General features: G+C 47.7%; 1 protein-coding gene across 1 annotated transcript in view; it reads left to right on the forward strand.

Moving 5' to 3' along the window:
* LOC138521775 (mucin-2-like) overlaps nucleotides 1–12,046 on the forward strand; it is a 128,895-nt gene that overhangs the window by 77,246 nt on the left and 39,603 nt on the right. Inside the window, exon 2 of the mRNA XM_069634851.1 lies at nucleotides 9,005–11,167. Within this exon, the coding sequence (XP_069490952.1) occupies nucleotides 9,005–11,167 (2,163 nt within the window). The remainder of the gene's footprint in view (nucleotides 1–9,004; nucleotides 11,168–12,046) is intronic.

The following is a 12,046-nucleotide window of genomic DNA, read 5'->3' on the forward strand; positions in this document are numbered from 1 at the left end:
TCTCCAATTTTGGAGACATTTAAAAAAATATATAGGGTTGGGGTGGGGTAAGAGAAATAGTTAAATCGAGGAGAGGGGGGGATCTCCCCCACATTTTTACAAAAAAAAATAAAACAGCTGCGAATACTTCTCCGTTCAATGTTTTCACGTATATCCTAAAACTGAGGACTTTGATGATAAAAAAGCTTGTTTCCAATTCCAAAAGAAATTCCAGGCAGTCATCGTGTAGCAGAGGAAATCACTCCTTCATGGCCCAGTTTGCTGGACTGTCCAGAATTCTGATCCACTCCAGAATGTACTTCCTCCACAACTGCCTTCCAGGCACGCATGGACTCCCTTTCCACCCTTTTCATTGAAAAGATTCAAGCCATCAACAGGACTATCTTTAGCCTGGCCAGATTGGCAGCTCTTCTGGTCATTGATCTGCAAGACCTTTTTTCAAAGACTATGTCCCATTCAGAGCTTGTTTCGCCCGTCAAGAACACAAGCGCCTCCTCTGAGCTCGTTCATCCCTTCACTGCCAAACCACTCATGACAATATCATGTTGCTGTGACCATCTTCTGACATCCCCAGCTGCTGCACTGCAGAGCCAGTAGGGCAGGTTCAAAGGTCACATGTGCATGCCCCAACACAGCTGCTGGAACCCAAAGTTCCAAAAGACAAAGGTGTCTTTTTTTTACTGTGGTTCAAATGTCATAATTGAGTACCTTAGCAGCTTGGTGGCAGTTGTTAACATCTAAATATAAGCCATGTCTATTTTTAACTGGCTGGCTTCTTAGATTTCACAATTATACAACCACAAGCATTTGATGTAATTTATTTTCAATTCGGTGATCAGTGACCCATTCACGACAGGGTGTGGTGTGTATTAAGATGTGTGGACAGGATCTACCCAAAACAATTATATTGTGTCCAGCCCAGAAAGCTGTCTCTTTGATCCTCCTGATCAGGGTTGTCACCTTATTCCAGGAACCAAGACCCCTCCCTGGGAGGTCCCCTGGGAATTGGTGCTTCCAGGACAATCCTGTCATTACAATGGCCACCTCACTCCAGGATGCTGATTACTGGATCCCTTTTGATTTAGTCAGACAGAGGAAGGGGCAGAGTAAGCATAGCTCAGAGGAGAGCCTCAGTCCAGAGAGGGGGTGACTCACCATCTTGGATTTTGCTGGGGCTCCCAAACATCATGTCCCTCTCCCCACTTCCTGCAGACAAGGCATTCTGGGTATGACATCGGTATGACATCGGAAGGATGAAGAAACATTTTACAACAACCATGATTGGATGCTTAACAACAGCCATGCTTTGAGACAATCTACTGTAGCATTTTGCCTCCATAAGGGGGGAGAACCTCCCCTTAAATCATTCATCTTTGGACACTGAAGAAGGTCTCTCTGGAACCTGATTGAGGGTACAGTCTACTCTAATGTCCTCTTCCAGCGGGATACAGACCTTGGACTCCAAGGAAGAGGAATGCTCTTCTCCCTAACTATCCCAAAATTCTATTTGGGGTGACGAGCAGGCTGTGCAAGGGGATCTATGAAATCACTGTGACCCGCATAATTGCGACGGCCAAAAATGCTGACTTTTAAATTGTTTTTATTGAACCCCCCTTTACACCACATAAGCAGGAGGAGACCCGCACAGCCTCTCATATTACTATAGTATCACATACCCCCCACATATACATGTGGTGTAAGGGGGGTGTTAAAATAAAAGTCAGAATCCGTCGCAATTATGAGGGTGCCATTTTGGGCCATTGCCGTGGAAGGCCTACTGCAACTGAGACACTGGTACACAGGGCCCTGCTCACAGTAGATAACAGGACCTTGCAAGTGCTCTCTATAAGTCTTCCTGTTTTGGTAGGGCAGACAAAAGGACTTTCATTGCACCTGAAATGCTGTACTCGTCCACCCAGCACCAAAGGAACTGGGAAAGTGACCCCTGGCTCTCGCTGCATGTCCATACTGCATCAACACTGGTTTGAGCACCTTCAACAACATTCAAGTTACTAAGGTAACCACCGGACTCCTTTTCCACCTCAACGCTCAACAGGCTTTGTGTCTCTGAGTTCCGCTCAACACTGAAACTCTGCTGTGTCTGCTTCTGAGATCTGGCGACTCTTTCAGTGTCCCAAACTCAACACTGCCTGCCTGATTATCAGATTCTTTGAGCCTAAAGGCATTGCTGCTGCAGTAACACAACGCTATGCTGAGCCAGTTGATCCCACTCACTGCCGAAGGCAAGTCTCTGCTTCAACATACCGTCGGCAGATGAGTCTTCCAGCACCACAGACCAACACCACCTGCATTTTCCCTGCATCTTCGACTCACACGCATTCACCGCTGCACCCTGACTTGACTCTGAAAGTGTCCAGACCCTGCTTTTGATGATAGCCCTGGCACGATGATGTTGAGCCTTGAAAGACATGAACTAAAGGTATTTAAAGTGGCCCTGTCCTGCTGGTCCAACTAAAGGACTGCAGTGAGTTTGAAGCCTTCTTCTCAAGCTTTTTAAAAAGACCTATACAATGACTTAAACGTTTTGCTGCTGAAATATTTACCTGATCACCCCTTCTACAAACCCAGAGCGCCAAAGTCAAATCTATGCGTCGGCCATAATGTCGAATGTTAAATTGCCGACTTCCATTATAGAGCTGCGCAGTGATCACATAGATCACTGTGCCTGGCATCCCCATAACCATCTCCCCCTTATCCACTTATCTTTTCGTCGGCACACTGTGAAATGCCGTCTCTCCTCTGACCCTGCGACGTCAGTTCTCACCCACTAACGTGGGTCTGAACTGGCGTTGCAGGGTCCTTTTTTCTTTTTTTTTACTTTTAGTTTTCTTCATTGTCCCCTGCTGCCATCTAATGGAAGCAGGGGACACCCCCACAACACCTGACCCCACTACACCGACAAAGGGGAGCAGGGGACACCTCTTTAACCCCAACTCCCATTAGTCAGTGTAGTGGGGGTCGGCATGTTATTACTGTGCAAAGGTACAGTAATTAACATGTTGCAATTTTTGTGGCAACATTTTTGTATTATTCTCCAAAGTCTGCATTCTCTGTGTTTTACCTTACATGGGTGGGCCAGTAGTGTTTTTACTAGTTGTGTGCATTTTTGTTAGTTTAATTGAAGATCCCATTTTGATAGAACCTTGGTTGGATATTCTTTTATTTTGGCGCCACAGTACTATTATCGTTTGGTTTGGTTTTGTACCAGCTCACACCCCTCCTGAAGAGTAAAGCCTGCCCTTGGCCTGCGCTACCAAAAGAGGCGAGGGACGTGTAGGGCCGTGTCTGTGATTCACCTTTATGATGGGGGTGGGGTTACTGCTGCTTTAGTTGTAGTGTGGGGCTGAGTAGGCGCATTAGCCACTACTCATCCCTCGACTGCTACAGAGCAGTAGTCATTTCGTCACAGGTGGCAGCTGGATAACTTACGGGTGCTTTTCTCGCTAAAGCTAGAACATGGTGCCCGTCATAAATGGCTGTGAGTTGAAAGTGAGAACTAGCAGTCTGCGAGCAATATCCAATGGGCTTTTCCTGTTCTGGACTGCTGCTGTAGTGTGTCGAGATGCCTGATGCAACATACTGTGTATATATGCCTGGTAAAGGTAGCCCGCTGCCTCTATTATAATGTGTGTACAATCTTAGTACAGGTAGTGCTGTTGCTACACTGTGTGCAGAAGCTTGGTAAAGGCAGTAGCATTGCTACTATAGTGTGTGATCATGCCTGGTCTTGCAATCACGGATGCTCCTGCCTGTGTGCACGAACCTGGTAGAATTCGTACTGAATGAGTACTGTTGCTGTACTGTGTGGACACCCCAGGTTGAGATACTCTGCACTGATGCTGCTATGCTGGGTTTCCACACCTGGTAAAGTAATTACTGCTCCTACTATAGTGTGTGTGTAAATGCCTTGTGGATGTAGTGTTGCTTGTAATTGGTTATTTATAACGCGCTTAATACCCCAACGTTTCTAAGCGCGGACCCAGGGATCGGACCTGTGTTGCTCCACCCCGTCTTGTTTCCAAGGCGAGCACATTGCCCCTGAGCTATCCTCCCGAGACAGGATGCCAATGCTGATGCTGCTTCACCATGTCTTGCTGCTATACTGTGTGTACACGCCTGGCAGAGGTAGTGTTGTGGCTATGCTATCCGTACACACGTGGTAGAGGTTGTGTAGCTGCTGTTGCTAATCTGACTGCACACGCCTGGCAGAGGTGGTGTTGCTGCTGCTATACTGTGTGTACATGTCTGTTAGGGGTTGTGCTAATGCTATACTGCGTGTATATGCATGGTAGCGGTAGTGTACCTGCTGCTACTATTCGGTGGGTTCACACCTGTTAGGGGTAGTGTTGCTGCTATACTCTGTATAGAAACCTGCTAGAGTTAGTGTAGCTGCTGCTGCTATTTTGTGTATACCCACCTTTTAGAGGCAGTGTTGCTGATATGCTGTGTGTACATGCCTGCTAGAGGTAGAGTAGCTGCTGCTGCTATTCTATGTGTACACGCCTGTTAGGGAACGTGTTGCTGCTATTCTGTGTGTTACACGCCTGGTAGAGGCAGTGTTGCTGCTATACAGTATGTATATGCCTGTTGAAAATAGCATTGCTTCTATACTGTATGTACACGTCTAGTAGAGGTAGTGTTGCTTCTATTCTGTGTGTTACACGCCTGGTAGATGCAGTGTTGCTGCTATACTGTTGGCATATTCCTGGTGAAGGCAATGTTGCTGCTCAGTGCTTTAAGTGGGGTGAGAAATCGAGGTGGGGGCTGTAACGAGGGTCTGTGGCCTAAATGATGGGCGTGGCCTGAAATGTCCCTAACACGGGACAATTTAAAAAAGAGGCTTTCCTCACTGCCAGTTTAAAAAATAAAAACGATTGTCCAGCGCTGGGGATTCAAACCCGAACCTTTTTTATTTCATAGCCTGCTTGATGCAGGATTTATGTGTCAAACAGTCAATTGAATGAAAGAAAAGTAATCCAGCATCTCCCAAATAGCACAGTGCGATGTGACACTGGCTTGTCATCAGGCAGGGCTTGGGTTTGAATTCCCAGCTCAGGACAATAAAAACATGGATTGCCTTGCCTTTTTTTATTGGCCAATGCTGGGGATTCGATCCCGAGCCCTACTGCTGACAAGCTGGTAGTGCATTGTACTGTGCTATTTCATAAGCATTTAACTTCGTTCGTTTAATTTAATAGACTGTTTCACCCACAAAGCCTGTTCATGTGTCAAGTAGTCTTCAATGAAAGAAATCCAGCACCTACGAAATGGCACTGTGCTATTTCCTAGGTGTTGGAATCTTTTTTGTTTCATTCAATAGACTGTTTGAATGTCAAGCAGTCTTAAATTAAACAAAAGAAATTCAGCACCTACCAAATGGCACTGTGCTATTTCTTAGGCGCTGGAAGCTTGTTTGTTTCTTTCAATAGACTGTTTGAAAAAATGAAGCCCATCACGCCAAGCTATCTAGCTTGATCCTGGCAGGGCTGGGGTTCGAATGCCCAGGCTGCAGTCATCTTTTGTTGCTGGTGGGAAGGGAGCCCCTGCAGAGCCCTGGCTGGACCAGTGCTTTGGGAGACTGCTGGGGGATAGCCCTGGCCCACATAACGCCCTGTTGCTGCTGCCATTTTGTGTGTATGTACACACCTGTTAGGGCTAGTGTTGCTGCTGTACTGTTTGTATATGCCTGGCAGAGGCAGTGATGCTGCTGTTTTATTGTTAATTGACACATTCAGCAATTCTGTTCTTTGTAAGGAAACATCTATGAAAAATAGCACTACTGATACACACTAGTGGAAATGGAAAAAAGTTGGTGGGGGATCCCACAAAGGCCGGGGTGGGGGTGGAATTTGGGGGGGCGGTGTCCAAGGAGGAGGGGTTTAGAGGGGGCGGAGCTGGCAGTTGACCTCCGATCAAAGGAAATGTCCAAAATAATAGTTTAAAACAGCAATATGAAACATTCTGGCACAAAAGGAATGAATGGCCACGTGCAACTGTGGGTCACTTTTGCATTGGAGCCAAGACAATCTTATGCCCCAGTCCAACCCTGGCAGCCAGTATGCAGACGCATAACATTTGCCCACAGCATCACTCACAAACCACACTTTTACTCCGTGCACGAGCCAAGACAAGGCAAATTACACAGGGTCACCGGAGCCAGCACACAATAAAAACTGGCCTCTAAAAAATGCAGCACATCACATTATAGATAACGTATCTGATGTGCTGCATTTTATAGAGGTCAGATTTTATTGTGTGCTGGCTCCGTGTGTCTCTCTGGTGTTTGTTCTTCCAACTAAGAACAAACACCAGAGAGACAAAGGAAACGGGTGCAAAATGAAAATGAAAGCACCCGAGGGGAGAGTACAAAATAACAAAAATGCTATGTGCAGTGTGCACAGTCCGCTTGCACCGTGGGGCAGATTAGACTCCGAGCCCACCAAGGTGGGGGTTCAGAGATCTAATCTGCCCTGTGCGAGCGGCGAGCCCTCTGCACAAAGAGTACAGGGCAGATTAGATCGCGGGCTCGGCAAGGAGCTGCTCCGCCGTCACAAACGCTTTATTTTTATTTTTTTCATTTTTTTTTTTAGTAACCCAGCGCAGAGCATGGGTTTGGGGGGATGACTCTGGCCGGATCCCGAGATCAGGTTACACATCTGGTGCCGGATGTCGGATCCGGAGAGAGCCGGCCCAATGACCAGCGCTGCTGATACACAATCAAAACTCGCTTACGTTGTTCTAAAATGCGGATGGCGAATTACAAAAAGGACTAGGGGCAAAATGCACCACCCTTAGGGTTTTTGAGTCCATGTGCAGTGGGGGGCCTTGGTGGTCTCCCCAGTAAGGTGTATGCCGGCCTCATAGCGCCTCAGAGTGGCATTAAAGGCTCTCTACGAAGCAAGATTCCGAGGCCCCGCCCCCATTCCTCGTAGTACTTCGGCGCGTAGATGTGTAGTACATTCGACCAGTTAAAGTTAACGCACATGTTTCATTAGGAATGTTTTGCTGCTGATATTGGTCCTTTGTTTTGCTACAGTGATGGAAGTGGACATTTTCTGGGGGGAACTCCCCACCTACCATTTGCACGCCTGCAAGTGGTGGACACCAGGGACGTCATTTCACCAAAATGCCAGGTGATATCTTCGAACACCATGTGGAGGGAGATCAAGGGGGTGCTGGAAACGATCCTGCGGCAGGCGAGACCGACGCATGGGATGGCCATTACCGTGCTCAATAAGAAGGTACTTACCCGAACAAAAAGATTTTGAACGCTATTGTTCAACAAATGTCAGCAGCTACCTCAAGAGAAGAAAGGAGACGTCGAAATCAGATTGCAAAGGATGAGTGCACGCTGCGATTCAGCCAACTTCACGGATGAGGAGGTCATTCGGCTAGGAATAATAGAGGGGTGCCCCTCACCTATACTTCAGAAGCACCCCCTGAAGAAGCCCCCACCACTGGCAGAGATCTTGGAGCTGGCCCATGTCTAGGAGAGGGTGGAGGTCCAAGCCACAGAAATTGAAAAGCTGAAGGAGAGTGGGCAAGTAGCTGCCACATGCACACATCACGCAAGGGGAACAAGAGGGCAAGAAAGCTTAGACGTGACACTGCAACGCCCCACATCTCATCTGGATGGGGAAGAGAGTATGTGCAATAGGTGCGGGTTGTGGTTTACCCACAGCGTATATGCCCGTTGATAGGGCATCAATGTGCCCGATGCGGGAGGTGTATTCACTCCGAGCGGGTGTGCCGGGAAGGAATCCCCCTCCCATCAAAAGTGATGATGGGTCCTCAGAGAAGTATGAGTAGAGCGATAGGAGAGTTTCACCGGTGGGAGGACAGAAGGAAGGGAGATCCACCACACGACTACAGAGAACACCCATGGCCACCGGGCGAACGAGCAGGAGACGGGAGAGAAGGTTGCTAAAGAAAGATCCCCTGGCCGCTGAGAGAAGTTGTCAGCCCCCTCAGATGACCCCAGCACCAAAGCAGAAGGGCACGAAGGCAGCTTGACGATAGGTAGGAGGGGAGATGTTGTGGAGACATTCGTACGGGACTACCTTGCATGGAACGACCTTAAGGGAAGCGTATCAGGAGGAAGAGGAGGGGCTACTAGAGCCCGGAAGTCAGATCTGGAAAGGGGAATGAAGAAGAGGTTATACCTCCCATGCCTCTGTCTGTGTCTGTATTGTAAGTACGGTGTATGAGACATGAGGCGGATGTTATCTTGCTAGGTGTGGGCGCATACATAACAGTGCTCAACCTCCTACCTGGAATCTGGTGGTGATCTTCAGTTGGGATCTGGCCATGGGCCTATCCCAGCTCGGGGTTGATGTAGTTGGTGTGAGGGTATAAGACGTTGGGATGTAGTTTAGGTGCTAAACATTTCATGGGGCCAGTGGTGGCCTCTGTATGTGAAGTGTTATACACAGCTTGAGGTTGTGGCGCCCCCATCATACAAATGAGGGGGAAACAAATAGAAAACAGGTCTTTTCCTGCTACACACCCGGTCTCCGGATCACTTTACCAACACAAATCAGACTTCCCCCTCCATTCTACACGTCAGGAAGGACCTGAGGACTCTTCCCTCCACATAATATCCCACCTTGCACTGATTTCTGCACTCCACCTTGCTTCTTATTCCCCCTACACCTGCTCCCCCTACCCTTCCCAGCAACTTCTGTCAATCTTCCATCCTGCATGTACCACCCTGGGTGCGTCCCCTCGGTACAGTGCTCCATTCCTTCCCAGCTAAATTCACACTTTATAAATCCTTTACACACATAAATACCAGTATTTGCCGTTCCTCATGGGTTCCTATGATGTTGGCGCGCTTCTGTTTCTTGGGTGCTCTCAAGACTGGTCTTTATTTGAATATTCTTTGGTGTATGTGTTTGTTGTTGTTAGTGGCACACAGAGTAATTGTTCATAAAACCATGACATTGACATTAACAGAAGATTTCATGTATTTCATTCCCAACAGCTACAATGGCAACAGTGTCACCAGAGATCACAGGCAGCCCACCCATGGTGGCCACCATCGCAACCACAGGCATTGACAATTCCACTAGGCCGGCACCACAGACAATGGAAACTGCACCAGAAACTACACGAGATGGCACCGGACCAGGGAATTTAACAACCAGGGCCACGCCAGAGACCACAGCCGAGAAGACAACTGCAAGAGCCAAAGCCGAGACCATGAAAGCAGAAACAAAGAATGTCACACTAAGCACCACAACTGCAAACGTTACCACCCTCATGATAGAGACCACATCATTGGGTACAAATGCAGAGAGCATAACAACAGGGACTAGAGCAGACAAGGCAATGTTAGGCCTCACAGCATTTGCCACAATGGTAGGAACCACAGCAGGCACCACAGCACGTGCAACAAGAGTAGATCATACCACATTAGGCATCAAAGCACTCACCACAACAGAAGGCACCAAAGTGGAGACCAAACCAACTAACACCACATCTCAGGCTACAGAAATAGCTACAAAAGCAGTGGCCACAACAGTAGCCCCCTCAGCAGGCAACACTTTAGACGCCGCCAGTTCTCTTGAATTGGGTACATTAGCATTTGCCAGAGCAATAGGCACCACAGCAGTGACTGCAATAGTAGGCACCACAAAAAGCACAACAACATTAGGGATCATAGCAGAGACAACATTTGACACTGCGCTAGTGACCACACCAGTATCTCCCGCAGTTTACAAGACAATGTTAGGCACCACAGCAGAGACCATAACACTAAGCAATACAACAAACAACACATTGATAGGAACCACACCAAAAACCAACAAAGCAGGAACTGCAGCAGCCAATACAGAGGCAGCAAGCACTGCATCAGTTGTAGCACCCACAGAGGCAGCACGTGATGCCGCCAATACATCTTTCACACAGACAACCACAAAACTAAACACAGTCACTCCCAACAGCACCGTACTACCTCTCCCAGAAATAAGGACAACCACGTACACAGAAGCAATACAAACCACACCAGATGCAATGAGCACAGAGACGGCAAACAGCACTCGCAACTCAACGTCCTTTCCAAGCACATTGATAGCACTAAACACAACATCTATGGATTTCAGCACCATTCCACCCACAACAGCAATAACGACAACAGTTCATACAGAGGCAGCAAGCACAAAATCACACACAATTCCTACAGAGGCAGCACACACTACCGTCAATATAGCTTCCACACAGACAAACACAACCCTAAATATTAGCACTTCAGACACCATTACCATACTACTTCTATCAGAAATAATGACAGCAACAGTGTATACAGAGGGGATGCGATCCACGACAGACCCAATCCTCAGCGAGATCACGCGAACCGCACCAGCCACAATGCGCACAGAGACAGCAAACAACGCTCTCAACACAACATCCTTACTGAGCACACTGGTAGCGCCAAACGCATCAGCTGTGGAGTTCAGCACCATGCTACCCACCATAGCAATAATAACAAGAAGTCATACTATTGGAACAGGCACTACACCAGACACAACCCGTACAGAAGCAGTGCAGACTGCAGGTTTCACACAGAAAGGAGACACGTCACTAAACTCCACTTTCTCAGACCACATCACCACACTGCCTCTTACAGAAATAGTAACATCAGCAACAATGTATACAGAGGCAATAAAAAGCTCACCGGATGCAATCCTTAATGCGACCACACACACTGCACCAGACACAATCCCTTCAGGAACTGCAAACACCACTTTCAACACAACTTCTTTAGCAAGAACACAGAGGGCCCTAAACACCACATCTTTGGAGCTCAGCTCTGTGGTGCCAACAAAAGCAATAACGGCAAATCATACAGACGAATTAAGCACCACACCAGACAAAATCCTCACAGAGGTAGCACATTCCACACTACACACTTCCACACATAGAGTAAACATTACACTAGACACATCCCGTCCAGATTTCAGAACTACACAGAACCCATCTACCACAGCAAAAAATACAACAATGACCTCCTCTGCAGGTACTCCAGCCACAGGCAGCGCAGGTGCCAGCCAGCCCACACTGGTGCAGAATGGCACCACTCCTGCATCAACAACTGCCACTAGAACTGTACCAACTACCTCACCCCCAGTCGCCACCAGGGACTCGGGTGAGTTTACTATATCATAAACCTTCTGTACAAAATATGGACATTTTTGTATTAATGTCATTTTCCTTGCCAAAGATGCATTGTTTTGAAGGTAGGTCTTGTTTAACATTAAAGAGTGGAAGCCTGTAGTCCTTTCCAGAATGCGGGGTGCCAAGGTCTTGCTGGGGCCACTACAGTGCCCTAAACTAGTCACTCCTGGTCTCGAGGGCCGGATTCATGTCAGGCTTTCAGGATACCCCTCATTAATATTCATATGCAACATTTGCATGCAAGGATTCTAAAAGTATGCACATTTTTCCTCATGAATATTAATGAGGGATTTCCTGAAAACTCGTCAGGATCCCGGCACTCAAGGCCTGGAGTTGGACAACCCTTATTAGCCTGATCCCGATCTCTTACCTCGATCTCACACCCAGATCATAATTGCTTCACTGCCTGCCAGATGGTGCTCCTGATCATCACCCTTGATGCCAATCACTTGCCCGGGACAAAGCACTTGCCCAGATCTCAATAACTTCAACTGATCCCAATCCCTGAAATTGATCCTGACACATTAACCAGATCCCAATCCTCTATCCTGCTCTCACTTTCTTATCTTGATCTTATTCAAGTCCCCCTGAATCCAATAAAGGCCCTTCACCCCACTCCCAATGTCTTCCATCAATCTTATTATCTATTAATGATCCCTTGCCCTGACCCCAATCCCTTTCTCTGAAGCCAAAACCTCACCCGATTCCATTCTGTTTTTACTTCTTAATACATGGGATTGTTCTATTGTCAATGCATGTTGCTGCAACGCGTGTTGCTTCAAGGCGCGGGGAGGGCAGTGCAGCGTTCCGTCACTGTGTCCAAGGATGGTCCATTCCTGTGCTGCCTAGC

Source organism: Ambystoma mexicanum, chromosome 13 (assembly GCF_040938575.1).
Source record: "Ambystoma mexicanum isolate Mex_15411 chromosome 13, UKY_AmexF1_1, whole genome shotgun sequence".
NCBI classification, from domain to species: Eukaryota; Metazoa; Chordata; class Amphibia; order Caudata; family Ambystomatidae; genus Ambystoma; species Ambystoma mexicanum.